General features: G+C 39.7%; 1 protein-coding gene across 1 annotated transcript in view; it reads right to left on the bottom strand.

Moving 5' to 3' along the window:
• Positions 1 to 13,702, bottom strand: part of ARVCF (ARVCF delta catenin family member) — a 169,509-nt gene that overhangs the window by 60,122 nt on the left and 95,685 nt on the right. The window contains 1 exon segment of the mRNA XM_035895366.1: positions 7,049 to 7,232. Within this exon segment, the coding sequence (XP_035751259.1) occupies positions 7,049 to 7,232 (184 nt within the window).

Here is a 13,702-nt window from a genome sequence, read left to right as displayed (position 1 = left end):
CCCATAGAATCACAGAATGTTTTGGGTTGGAAGGGACCCCTAGGGGTCATTTAGTCCAACCCCCAACCCAGTACGAAAGCAAATGCAGCAGCCTCCAAGCAGGGTGGTGGTGGGGGACAGAGACGTGGCAGCATCTGCCCTCATCTCCTCTGGCTGGGACAGGAAAGTGCTAAGCCTGTCCAGGCCTCCTTGGTTACACAACTGCCCTACAAAAACATACAAAAGGACTACCTGAACTATGATAGCGGAGCACACTGATTAAAAAGGAAAAATCAACCAAATGACTTTGGCAAAGAACCCTTTTTGGAGTGGGGGACAAACATAGCTGCTGGAAGGAGGGCTCTGTACTCATGCTAGACTTGTGAAGCTCAATTACTAATTTGCTGCTGATAAAAAAAGAAAAAAAAAAAAGCCAGCACCTGAAACCTTACATTTACATATCTTCCCTGTCCTGCCACGCTTCAGTAAGCAAAGCTCCCCTGACACCAAGGGCAGCTGGGCTGGCAGCACTGCAGCAGCATCCCCCCAGCCTCACCTCCTGCGCCCGCTCTTCACTGGAGAGCGCTTCCAGGTCACAGAGTTGAACACTCAAGTGCCTTCTTACTGCAGTCAGTGGGAGACGAAGGCTGCCTCAAGTATATGAGAGTGCAGGTAGGACAAATATTATGTGACTGTCACCACACACCATTATCATGCCTGCAGGATTTAAAGATGGATAGAGCTTGAAGGTAATTCACTTCAAAAGCTCTAATTCCCAAGCACTTTTCTTCAGAGGAAAGCCATACATTAATCATTAATCAGAAAGGAGGGCATAAGCACCTGGCTTTGACAGCCTTTCTTCCTTTCTTTCCTCAAATTCAGCATGAAGAGATGGGAAGAAAAAAATGGACACACCAGTATGACAGAGGCATTCATACAGTCATTTCCAAGGTGCAGAGAGAGAACTTTTCTGCCAAAACAAGACCGCAGATGCTGTTTGACAAACCTTCTTTACCTCCATGTGCCTCACACACACACACACTCCTGCTAAAACAGCGCGTGCTGTAGGTGTTTGCACACATGCATATATTCACAAGTATATAAAGACATTAGGACTTCAGAAACAAGTTCATTACCATTAAATAGTGTTACATATGACTGAAGCACTGTAACTCACATCTGCAGGACAAGATGTACATGCATGTACCTTAATACTCTCTGTCCTCCTCGGAAAAAGGCTTAAAACATTCTCATACAAAAACTCTATTTGGCACATCCTAAGTATTAATGCTTTACCATCAGGCTCCTGCAGTCCTCTTTCCTCTGAAGTACATAAAAATAACAGGAGCCTGCAGATACTTATACATCATTTCTCATCCTGGTGGAGTATGGTTTTGGCTCTGAATCTACTGAGTCCTTATCCCATGTCTTCAAACATCGTATCTCACACTTAGCATAACTCTCAGGTTTTGATTCCATGGGACCGAACTCTGAATTTATGCCTACAGGAGGTGCTTATTCCCAGTTGTTGTCTCTAGGACCAGCCCTTTCACAATTCCTGAACTACTGGTATTTACCAACTTCAGGGGAAGGTAAGGCCAGAGGTGCCAATCCCGCGTTAAAGGTGGGAAAGTGAAGCTCAGTAACTGAAGTCCAGATCCACTCAGGCACTTAGGAGCCTCAATCTCACCAAAACCAGAAGGAGATAGGGCTATTAAAAATTAGACCACAAAAAGGTTTATACCATTAATCTTGCCTGTAATTATGTCAGAATAGTAGCAGAACAGCAATTAAATCCATACTTCTCAAGAGTTACAGCTCTAGCCACCAGGCTGTCCCTTCTCTTCTCAGGAGCTGATGTTGGACAAGCTGTTACGTGCAATTTCGATCTGAAGAATGCATGTTTTTAGTGGAAGTCAAGTGGGTGCAGTTTGTTTGTGTTCGTACACCCACGGCCAGGTCTCTGAACCCTGAGGCTATTTGTGAAGGCAAATTTCTGTGTACTTGGAGAATTGACAAGAAATGCTGCAACTACAGATGGTACCCTGGAAAAAGGAGCACTTTGCATCTGTTTGCTATGCAAATTAATTCATTTAACATTTGTTGACAGCAGGTCAGTTTAGCACAGGAATCAGACTAGAAAGTTGGCAATTTAGGAACTAAGTTCTTCTCTGTCCTCTTAGAAGTGAAAAAAATCCAAGGGAGAATTAAAAGTAATTAGGCAGAAAACAGCAATTAAGCCCAGAATGAATTTCATTTTTAAACCATTAAAATCCTTGCTGCTTCCAGATAACTAGGAATCATGGTGGATATCTACACAGAAAACAAAAAAAGATAATGTGACTGCAGCAGCGCTTCCTGCCCCACAGGTGTGGCACTTCCCCCCTAAAGCAGAGAGGCACCTTGGGGGAATCCTGGAGACACAGCGAAGGTCTCTGGCACTGCCTGGGTACACGTGAGCTAACCTTAGCTCCATCAGTCCCTCGAGCAATTCAACTTGTACTCTTCTCCTAAAGCATCTTAATGTCTTGGTCAAAGTTGTAGGAAGGATCACAAAATGGCCTTGTTAAGATGCACCAAATCATGATGTTATTTAAACTGGAGGAGAGTACAATTTAAAACCAATTGCTTCTGGATTGGAAATCCCAGTAGGGATTTAGGGGTTTAAGGAAAAAGACAGATAGTAACTTGAAGAGACATTCTCCACATACCGAAAAGAATAAAATACAATACAAAGACACGAAACTTGTACTCCAAATGAAATAAAGGAATGTCTCTGCATATTGAATGATTCTCCTAGCAAATGTCTTCCTTACTTCTTCCCCAGTCCTACTTTTCCAAACCCAAAAGTCCACTTAATTTCAATAAAGCAATCTTTGCTTTGTTTTTACTGTTCCTTTCCAATTTCCACCATACCTATTTCTCTTAACAACTTCAACAGAATATAAGAATCCCTTTATTTTATAAAATTACACCCAAGGTAACATCTATCACAAGGCTCATGACCACTTTAAGTAATAAAATTATTACTGACATTGCAGATCCATTCATCATATTGGGTCTGCCACGATAAACAAAACACAGCAATGGAAGAGGAAACATTTTTTCTTGATCTCAAGATGAGAATGGAGACAAAATAATCACCTGTACTACTCTCTGAAAACTTCAGTTTTTCTTGGTAGAGATTACAGAAAAACCATGCAATAAATTTCATTACCAGATCATAGTTTGCAAACTGGCTGTGCTGCCAAGTCTTTATTTTGCAAAGGGGAATACAGGATTCCCAAAACATTTGTCTGAAGGGAGTTAGCGGGATGGCGCACAGAACCCACTTGTCATGTTCCAGATGATACCAGGGCTGAAAAGATCCCTACAATGGCCGTAGTCATGAGAGAAGGCTTGACTTTAGAAGTGTTTAAAATAAACACTGGTCTCCAAAGTCAATATAAACCTTAACCAGTTGCCTTTTCTTCCATTGTTTCTTACCGGCTATGTACACATTGCCAGTTAGCTATGGTAGTTTGGTATGGACATCACTAAGTATCACAGGTAATCCCAGAGTTATTTGACTTACGGCAAAAGAGACAGTATTTGAATGGCATTTGTGATGAGAACAAATTGCACAGTTTCTCTGATTTCCAGCTTTTAAATGACTGGATCCAACGTTACTCAGTATCATGCACAGGGCTTTCTCAAATAGCAGCTTAGACAGATCCACTCCTCAGTGCAAGTCCCTTGGCCATATATAAAATCAACATCAAGCAACACATATGGATTTTGTTACTTTAGAAAGTGGGCAGAAATTAGGGCTATACAAAGCCAGTAAGCTACCTTAGCTTTGGGTAAGAGGCAAAAGAGTGCATGGATCATGGCTCTTATCTTGCAAAGTTAATTCCCAAGTAAAGGAACTCTGGTGCAGGTACAAATGTCTGCTAAGATATTGGCCCCAATTACTGACCCCTCTGCTAAAGCATCCTTCTATCCCACGTATAACTGCAATGCTACACTATCTGTGCTGCTCATGTCAGATACCAGTCCACCCTTTGGCACAAGCAGCCCCAGTCGATTACTTGGGATACAATTCACCCTGCCCTACTCAGACCTGGACCAGCATCTGAACTCCCCAAGTGAGGAGGGAGAGAGACTAACGAATTACACAGGTTAAAAAAAAATATTGTAGACAGGATACAACTGGAAAGGAAAATGGGATGGATCAGGATTTTAAGAAGAGGTAAAGGCAAGTAAGTGTTGGGTGGCTTTTTTTTTTTTTTAAATTACTTGTTTTTAATAATTTTGAAGTGTTTCAAGGCTCCACATTACCAAAAGAGAGACCCAGATTAAGAACAAAGTAGAGATCAGAAAGCAGTGTTTTAAAAAAAAAAAAAAGTGCAAATAATTAACTGACAGCTCATGCTGTGAATCACTGAGTTTGAAACAAACTCACCCACATCTGTTGATAAACTTCATTAACTGAAAAAATGATACTGAAATGAATGCCATCCTGCATGCATAATGCCTATCTTCTGCTTGGATATCTAAACTGCAAGGACATCCGAAAACTCAGTTCAGAGATTCTCTCGGTTTTTTTGGAAGACAACACGGCACACACACCTGAGGCTCACTTCCAAAGGGGACAACGCAGGCTGGCACACCATCAAGAGGACTAACCTCCTAATTAAGTATCAAATTGGTAAACGGTTTGTAGTCTGCAATAAGCTCCATTCATGGAAAATTGAATTTCTAGGACCAGCTACTGTGTCAACATAAGAAGAGTAGGCAAAAGAATTTTTACACACTGGCGTCTGTCAGACAGATGGCTGCAACAATTTATTCTCTGCTGGTGTTAACTATCTTATCTTCCTGGCGCTTTTAAGGATGAGCTGCAGAGGATTTCAACAAAACAATGCAAAATTATTTCCAACAGTAGTAATGATAATTACTTTTGATATGTCCATTTTTATCCCTAGATCTGGAAGTGCTCTACAAAAGATATGTAATATCACCGGCATGGTAACAAGAAGTACGATCAAGTGAAAGGCAGCTCATATCTCACCTACTCCTGTATCTTTGTTGTCTTGGACTCAGCTTATCTCACTGTAAGAAGTAAGGAGACAGCAAGACAGTTCTCCCCCTTCCTGTGCAAGAGGTTGCTCTCTCCATGGCACAGCAGAGAGACATTAACAAACTGCCTTTTTCATATTACCTTTCCCTGCTAACCTGCCACCATGTCTCCATTTACTTTAAGCAACTACTTTCAAGAATAAAGTCACCTTGCCCCACATCTGACTGAAGCTTCAAATTTTCCACAAGGAAGCACATAGTCCCGCATGACTATGACAGCGGAGGCTATAGATGAGAGGACTGAAATACATTTCCCTCCTCAACAACAGAAGCAGTCACCATTTACTGGCTGCTGTCTGGATGCATTTGAAGTACATCAGGACCACTTCTAATTACCAGAAGTTCAAATTCTCTAACATATCTCAGCACTGCTATGCTCCACATCCCTCTTCATTAGCCTTTAAGAATGTGAAATGTCTGAAGTGAAGCTTTTGCATGTCCTGTAAAACCAGTACTCTACTTTAAAATAAAAAAACCACAAACCCAATAAACCAAACAAGAAACAAAAAAAAAACCCAACCCAAAGCTATCCTGGAATGTAGACGTTCAAGTGGATCAGGGCACTGCACATACTAATCAGAATTTATTATGTGGATTAGGTTACTCCGCTAATGATCAATTTATTGTCTACACTTACTGGAGAATCTCATATTCATTCAGATAATCCTTTTATCCCCCACCATGACTAATTTCCTCTTGCAGAACACCATTAGAAAACGAGACACTAGTAAGTAAAAACCTATGATGTCTGGAGCCTACTTAAAGGACCTTAGTTTCCAGTGGGACTGCAAATAATTTCAGTAATGGGCTCTTTCAGAACACTTTTCATTACTTTCTTCATTTGTGAAGCTACTCAGGGGAACAGTTATTGCAATTTAGAGACCACAAGCCCAAGAAACAGAAATGAACCAACTTCTGAAGATGCATTAATCAGTAGAAATCTGTCAGAAGCATACTTCAGAGCAACAGAAGGTACGGTGCCAAATCTTTATTAGTTTTGTTCAAACTAATTGACTTCCTCATAAAGCTGAAGAATGTAACAGGGCATCTCCACTATTCTCAAAGAAAAGCAAAATGAAAAGACTCCATGTTTAGGGAACATTGGTTCTTCAGGTTTTTCACACTGCATTAGGACTTCTCCTGACCCCAGCTTCTAGCATGTACTCTCCTACTCTCAAGGTGCTCTCAGAAATGCAAATACATTTCTAACCAGAAAAGGCTCCTTTGCAAGGAATATTAGAAATAAGTTCCTACATGGTCAGTAGTTCAGGTTCTTAACTAATTTCCCATAGGTTCTTAGTCACTTTAGCTTAAAATGGGAGTGTCCCCACAAAAGTGTTTGGGGCTAAAACTGGATCCGTGTTTCATGCTCAGTGTTATCCCATGAAACCAGTTCCCCAGCATCTGCAAAAAAAAAAAAAATGCTTTTCGACAGGGGAAAGCCTAAAACCAAGAAGGGAGTTGCTTAAAAACACACTTCAAATAAATAAAACCAGCACCATCGAGGGAAGCAGGGCAGGTTCTAAAAGTTTCTAGAAACAGCCCACTGATCACAGTACAACTGGCCAATGAAAGCGTGATTCTCAGTACATATAGGACAGTTTGCATTGCAAAATGCTTTTTTTGTACTTCGCTTGGCAGTTAACCTTACCTGGGTCACTCTCCATTGTATTATACACCTCCCTACATATAGAGATCAACTAACCCTAACCTGGACAAACGACCTACTCTTCACGCTGACCCCCCTGGACAGACCTACATTGACAAGCCCTGCAATAAGAGAGCGGCAGGCAAATACCTCCAAGCATTGCCATTGCGGCCACTGAAATGGGGATATCTCTGCAAAAGTGGAAGATATATGATATTTAATTTCAAATCAAAATAATTTAAACAAAATCCTAAGCACAGGACGTGGTGAACAGACTAATACGCCACAGTTCTGCCTTACCGTAAGCAACCAGAAGTGTTCTTGAAGACAGTTGTCCACTCAGCATCGCGAGGCTTAGAGTCCTCATTCGGCTCACTCTCCCAACCTGAATGGGGTATAATCACTTCATTGGTGAGGGTCTGCAGACCGTGGTTGATGATGACCATCTTCAGGGGCTCATAGGAAGACAAGTTCCACAGGGTGCCTGCAGGAGAAACAGTGGTTATTAAGTAACGAGAGAATAATAACTATTTAAAATCTCTAGATTAAACAAAATCACTAGATTCACAGAGAATTGCTAAAAGGTTAAATCATAAAACTAAGTGAAAAGGTGAAGCCACTTGATGAGACTCCAGACTAGCACACAGCTTATGGAAAATTCCACTGTTGCTGCAACAGAAGCATTTCCAAAAGCATGGAAGCACTTTTATCAAGACATGATATTGTTGAAACCATCAAGTCCTACAACGGAATACATAAATATGATGTGCTATTGGAGATTAATAGGATTTTTCTGCTATATACAAATTTTGTTACACTTTTAAATTTAGCTATGCCTCAAAAAGTAAAAATTCATACAGTGCAGCAGACAAGTATATTGAGCAAGTCTTAAAAACAGGGATGAATTTATGGAAGATTATTGATCTTATGCTTATCCCCTGCACAAGACAATATTTCATTCAAGACTCCTCTCTATTATTTACTTTCACACTTCCCTGTCATGGGCAATATCTGTGTTCAAATCACCTGGTGCCGCAAGCATATGATTCCTTGAAGAAGCAGAGAACCAAAACTCCTCTGTCTTTCCAGTTTTACCTCAATTATGAGCCAAAGTAGACAGATGTCAACATGGAAACAACATGACAGAACAGCTTTACGACTATAAAAATATCCAGTCTTAGATAAATGATACAACTTCCCAGCAGGCCTGTATCAGTGTCCTGATAGTTATTGCTCATTACGTTAGGATTAAACCAGGACCCTGGCAGTCAATGAAAAGCACTGTAGTAGTGAGGGAGTCCACAGCTGTGCAAAGATCCAACGCGCAGGAGAACCGCCGGGGCCACCACACCTCCTCTGAAGGAGTGAAAGCAGCTATCTCGTGGGAACTCTCCTTCACACTCAGGCTTTCACTGCTACAAGTTTGAAGTGCCAAATGCCAAGCGTCCTATTTTAATATCAGAGTATTCTCCATATAGGGTCATGGCAGGTGCCAGGTCAGGACGGGAATTTTATCTCCATTTGAGCAGTGACTGGCACTTAGACGATAACCTCAAAGGCTGATGATTAGCAGAGCCTTGGAAGTCAAATGCTATGGTGTCTCCTATTCAAAGTGATCTTTACAAAATCCAGGCATCTGTTCAGACTTAGGAGACCAGATTAATTAATAAAGAAACTCTGAGGCAGACAACAGAATGAACACCACAATGTTTCTTTCAGTTTTTTTCTAAACCCATACAAAAATACTGCTTTTTTGGCCTAATTCCCTTGCCGTTCATAGACAACACGCTATATGAGATTTTTATAACCTACATCTTTAGCTTTCAAACAAGACTGTACAGGTGAAATAGGAATTAATTTGCTCTTTGTAACCATTACAATAAATCACCCTTTGCCATTGCCAAACACCAAACACAATGGACAATAAGAAAAAAAAAAAAACCAAACAAAACCAAGCAGAAAATGCTAACTGGCCCCATTTTGTTGTGGAAGAAAGCCTTTACTTTTCATAACAAATTGGCTCAGAAATATACATCCTACAAGAAACAAATGCAAGTCAGTATTTATAAGATGACTAAAAACTGACATATAAGCTACCCAATTAATTTTAAATACTTCACTAAGTCTTTCTTTAGTTATTGTACACCAATTCCTTAAGCACATCAGACTCACTGATATAAAAATCATAATTACAATTAAATCCCTAAACGCATTGCTGGCTCAGTACTTCAAAATTCAAATGCAAAATCAGAACATCCAGCACTGAACTAAATGGATAAATCCCAGAAAGTTGTACAGGATAACCATCTCTGGAACAAACGTAGATTCAAGCTGAGAACAGTGGGTACAGAATACCCTGGCTCCTGAGGGTTATGTCAGGGTTCCCTCACAGGAACATAAATGGAGCATTCAGTATTTGCAGTTGTCAAAAAAAAAAAAAAAAAAAAAAAAAGTAAAAGATAGCATCAACTGAGGAACCTAGCACAGCGTTCATAAGGATCCTGCATTTCTGTTCTTTCGAATCTGCAAAATACTGCAACTGGAAACAATGTGGAGATTTAAAATCATCTGTATGGGGAAGAGATGAGTTTTAAAATGTGACAGCCCTTCATATTGAAGAGCTCTTTCCTTAAATGCACGTACTACTTTTGCACCTGAAATGAGATTCTGCCTTTTCCTCTTTCCTGGAAGAATGACATAACCTGTAGCGTGAAACTAGAAAGGCAAATCAATCAATCAATCATAGAATACCAGGTTGGAAGGGACCTCAAGGATCACCTGGTCCAACCTTTCTAGGTAAGAGCACAGTCTAGACAAGATGGCCCAGCACCCTGTCCAGCTGAGTATTAAAGGTGTCCAATGTGGCGGAGTCAACCACTTCCCTGGGGAGATTATTCCAATGGTTGACTGTTCTCATTGGGAAAAATTTCCCTCTCATGTCCAGTCAGAATCTCCCCAAGAACAACTTGTGTCCATTCCCCCTTGTCTTCTGTATGTGACTCCTTGTAAAAAGAGTAAGGAAATAAGTAAGGAGAGTAAGTAAGGAAACAAGTAGGACTGTATATTCTGAAGTTCCTGGGTCTGAGGCCCGAGTAGCTTTTATATTACTGTAGAGATGGGGACCAGAGAATTGTGTTGGTTTAGGTAGACAAGAAATCCAAGTCATTTCACTGCTTAAGAAGCAGGCAGATATATACTTAAAAGCCAAAAATACATATAAAAATCCCAAGAGCTCTAATATTACAGGATTGTACAGAAGTTTTCCAGTGCTCAAATATTTTGCTTGTTTTAAGACTTAGAGATTTGTTTCTAGATTTCAGTACCTTCAACCCCAATGTGTAAAATAAAATCATCATCTCCAAACTCCCTCTTCTCCTATATTCTCATTCACCAGGAGTTATTTTAAGAGACTAACTGCAACTGGGATTCAATAGTATCCTAACTGGACTGCAACTCTGAAAACAGCACAAACCTGCCGATTTACCACAAAGTCAGCTTTGCTGATGCTGGTAACCCCATCCAGACCAACAAAATTGCCTGTCCTTGCAAAAGGGTCTCTTGTACGTATTCATCCAGAACTTTTATTAAGAGGCTGAATGCAATTTATGCAATAAACCATTTAGGGCAAACACATTTTAACTCATCAATCCCACTGAGTGGCTACCAGATAACAGGGATTGAAGTGAAGCAGAACACCTTTCCTCCATCCTTTTTGAAGAACCCCCCCCCCCAACAGTTTACAAGCTTTTCAATTTCTCATGAGCCTCCCACCTCTCAAATGTTTCATAGAAAACACCAACAAACTATGAAGAATAAAAGACAGTCTTACTATAATTTAAAAGAAAATAGCATTAAAGCTCTTCAAATTATTCAAAAATGTTAAACCACTTAAATTTATAATATTCTCCTTGATGGCTGCATGAGGAAATCCAAAAGAATCCTTCTGTTGAACAGCATTCGGTGAAGGAAAATGCTGAGCACTTGACAGAAGGGTAGCCCAAGATAAACAGCGATAGGGAACCTTGTGGTTCCAGAGGCAGAGAAAGAATTCAGACTCAATGTTGACTTCATTGGGAAAACATTCCACAAGAAGGGATACAGAAAATAAACAGTAACAATACTTTTTTCTTATTCAAAATTACGAAACAGAGAGGTCTAAATTCCAGCATCCTTTCAGCTCAAAGTCCATGGAAAAGACACTGATCCTGGCAGCCACAGAAACTTAAAAACAAAACCTGAACAAGTTCAGATCAGACTGTAGGTTTTTAGGTTTTTGTAGGTTTCAGAGAGAAAATCTGAGTTGTTTTTTTTTTTTTAAAAAAAAGTCCCTGTAAATTTGACATCCATCTTTAAAAATCCTTCCCTGTCTCTATTAGCATAACACACTAATGATCTAACAAGCTGGAAACACTGTTTTAAAAACTTTTAAGTTTAATCAATTCAAATGAATAGCACTCAAGAGAAATCAAGTCAGTAACACAGCAGCATAAGGGAAATGAAGTTATCTAAACTTTCCATGCACTTTCACTGTAAGTATTGGCCTTTTTGACCACAGTGCATGAATTTTAGAACTAGAGAAAGATGATGAACTGTTGCTTTTCAGAAGATGATCACAATCATGATCAATCTTTATTTTATTCAAAAATACTATCTGTAATATACTTATGTATTTCTAATTACAACCATTACCTCTACTCTTTCAGGATGTTAAGCAGGGACAACAGCTACAAGTTTTTATCTCAAAAGTATTGATTACTGTAAAAATATATATATAAAACTACTGTAAGCTGTAAACATAGCTATATCTTTTATATAATATTAAAAGTAATTAGGGCCACAGCCATAATTTCCTAAATCTCCGCCTCCTTGGAGCTGTGAAAAGATTTCTACAGAAATTGTGGCAGAATACATACATGCTATTATTTTCAGAAATCCAAATATTTTCCTGCTGTGCTTGCTTACTTGCAAAAATGCAGTATCATTAAGAAATCAGACAAGCTGTTTATTTCCATCTCTATGGTCCATATTAAAACATTTAGCATTTGGGAAAATAAAGTGCTCTGCACGACATTCACCGAGGACTTCTTGTTGCACGTTGGTCCTGTATGCATTTGTTTGGCAGACTTGTTTGTATCATCCTCAGTCCTGAAGATTGCAGCTGCGCTTTTTCAAGTTAAGTAGTGGTCAAGTTTAGAACCTCAGCATGAACTACGGTGTCACTGAATACACCATGAAAAGAGACCTTCTTCTGACAAGCTTTCTAATAGAAAATGGAAGGCGTAAGCTCAGCCGTAATCAGAAAGTTGAAGACAGCATGGTACTTCAAAGAGAAGTCAGTGTCTGATCAGCTGACAGGATCTTAGCATACAGAAATGCCCGGGAGGTGTGAATTCTGAGCAAGTTGATCAATCTGCAAGTTTCTATTATAATATTAGATCAAAATATTTCCTCTGCAGAGCATTTTGAAGGTCAATCATTTTTCAATTAAAACCAGTTTGGCAACATACAGCATCAGGAAAATCATGTTCTGCACCACTTAAAATCAGTGCAATGTCGTTAAACAACAAAATTACTTCTCACAAAGAACAAAATTATTCATTAAAGCTACCAACTTCTGATTGCTTTTCAAAGAATGTAATAGAATTTGGGTCTTGCATATCTGATGGGAACATTTGCTCCACAAAAAACCCTTATCACTCAAGATAAAACTTTTACAGCTTTCCCGATCAGAACAGATTTAATTCCTTATCAGCTTAATCCTCATTTCTCTCCGTTCCTCAACAAAAAGATCCACTGAAAGTTCAGTAGTACAGTTCCAAGACTAGAAAGAGATACAAGGAAGAATTTTGTGGAATATTTTTCATCACAACTCTACTCATGATTTGCTTATGGACACTCACATCAAGCTTTTGTTAGTGCAGTAGATGGGAGAAATTTTCTAACTCCATACTTTAAAAAGAAAGAAAAGTGATATCTGCTGCATTTTATAATTGTATCTTGAGTTTTGAAGGTATTTTTACATGCCTCACATCTATTTTACCTCAAGGGACATCATGTTTTAGTCCCATTTGAAGATATATCAAGAACGTCTGGTAAAACAGACATGGCATTAACCCAGAGGTTTTCAAATTCTGCTAAAACCAGCGCTATCTGAAAGAAAAAAGCTACAGAATTGCTTAATCTAGCAGTAGTGTTGTATCAGTATACTCAGCCTGCTTCCAAAACTGCACGTCAATAAGTTCGTCTAACTTGCACTCTCCAAAACATACATTTGGGGAAGTAGTCAAGTGAACACACTTTTGTGAGTGTCACACATCCAATTCCTCCCTCACGCTCCCCTGCATCTACCTCATACGCATCTGTAACATGTTGGCGTGGCTGTTTTCCCACTCCATTAACCCACTGACCAGGCCCAGCTGGCTGGCCTGATTCACACTGTTCTGGACAGCTGCGGCTGCTGCATCAGATCACCAAGTTAATGAGAGGCTATGAAGCTGTACTAAAGCCAAGGACCGACTCCCCGACTAGATGAGAATGATGCTCTCTTTTGCCAGAAAGCACCCTCTCCAGCTGCAAATAATGTGCCTTCACCGTATGCTCCCACGCACCTTCTGTCCTATGGGCAGGGAGTGTCCCACACCCAGAGAAGCAACACTTCAAGACTGGAAGTGCCCTTGAATTCGGGCATCTGAATTATTTAAATTTCTTTAAATTAAATTTAAATCTCTTTGGAAGGTAGGATTATTTTATCATTTGTCCACACCTGGGATGATGGGCTGATGATTACTATTCAGTTTTTGAAATGCAGCCAGTACTGAGTTAAAGAAATATTAAACCACAGAAAAGTCAATGTCTCATACCCAAGTTGACTTTGCAGCCTGCTAAAAGAAACAGCCAAGCAAACTGTGTATGCTGGTGTCTCTTCTTCCTTCTTTTTTTTTTTTTTTTTTTTTT

The sequence above is a fragment of the Egretta garzetta genome, unplaced genomic scaffold (genome assembly GCF_000687185.1).
Source record: "Egretta garzetta isolate BGI_Z169 unplaced genomic scaffold, ASM68718v1 scaffold25, whole genome shotgun sequence".
NCBI classification, from domain to species: Eukaryota; Metazoa; Chordata; class Aves; order Pelecaniformes; family Ardeidae; genus Egretta; species Egretta garzetta.
The sequence above is the reverse complement of the archived record's forward strand: the minus strand, read 5'-3'. Positions and strand labels throughout refer to the sequence as shown.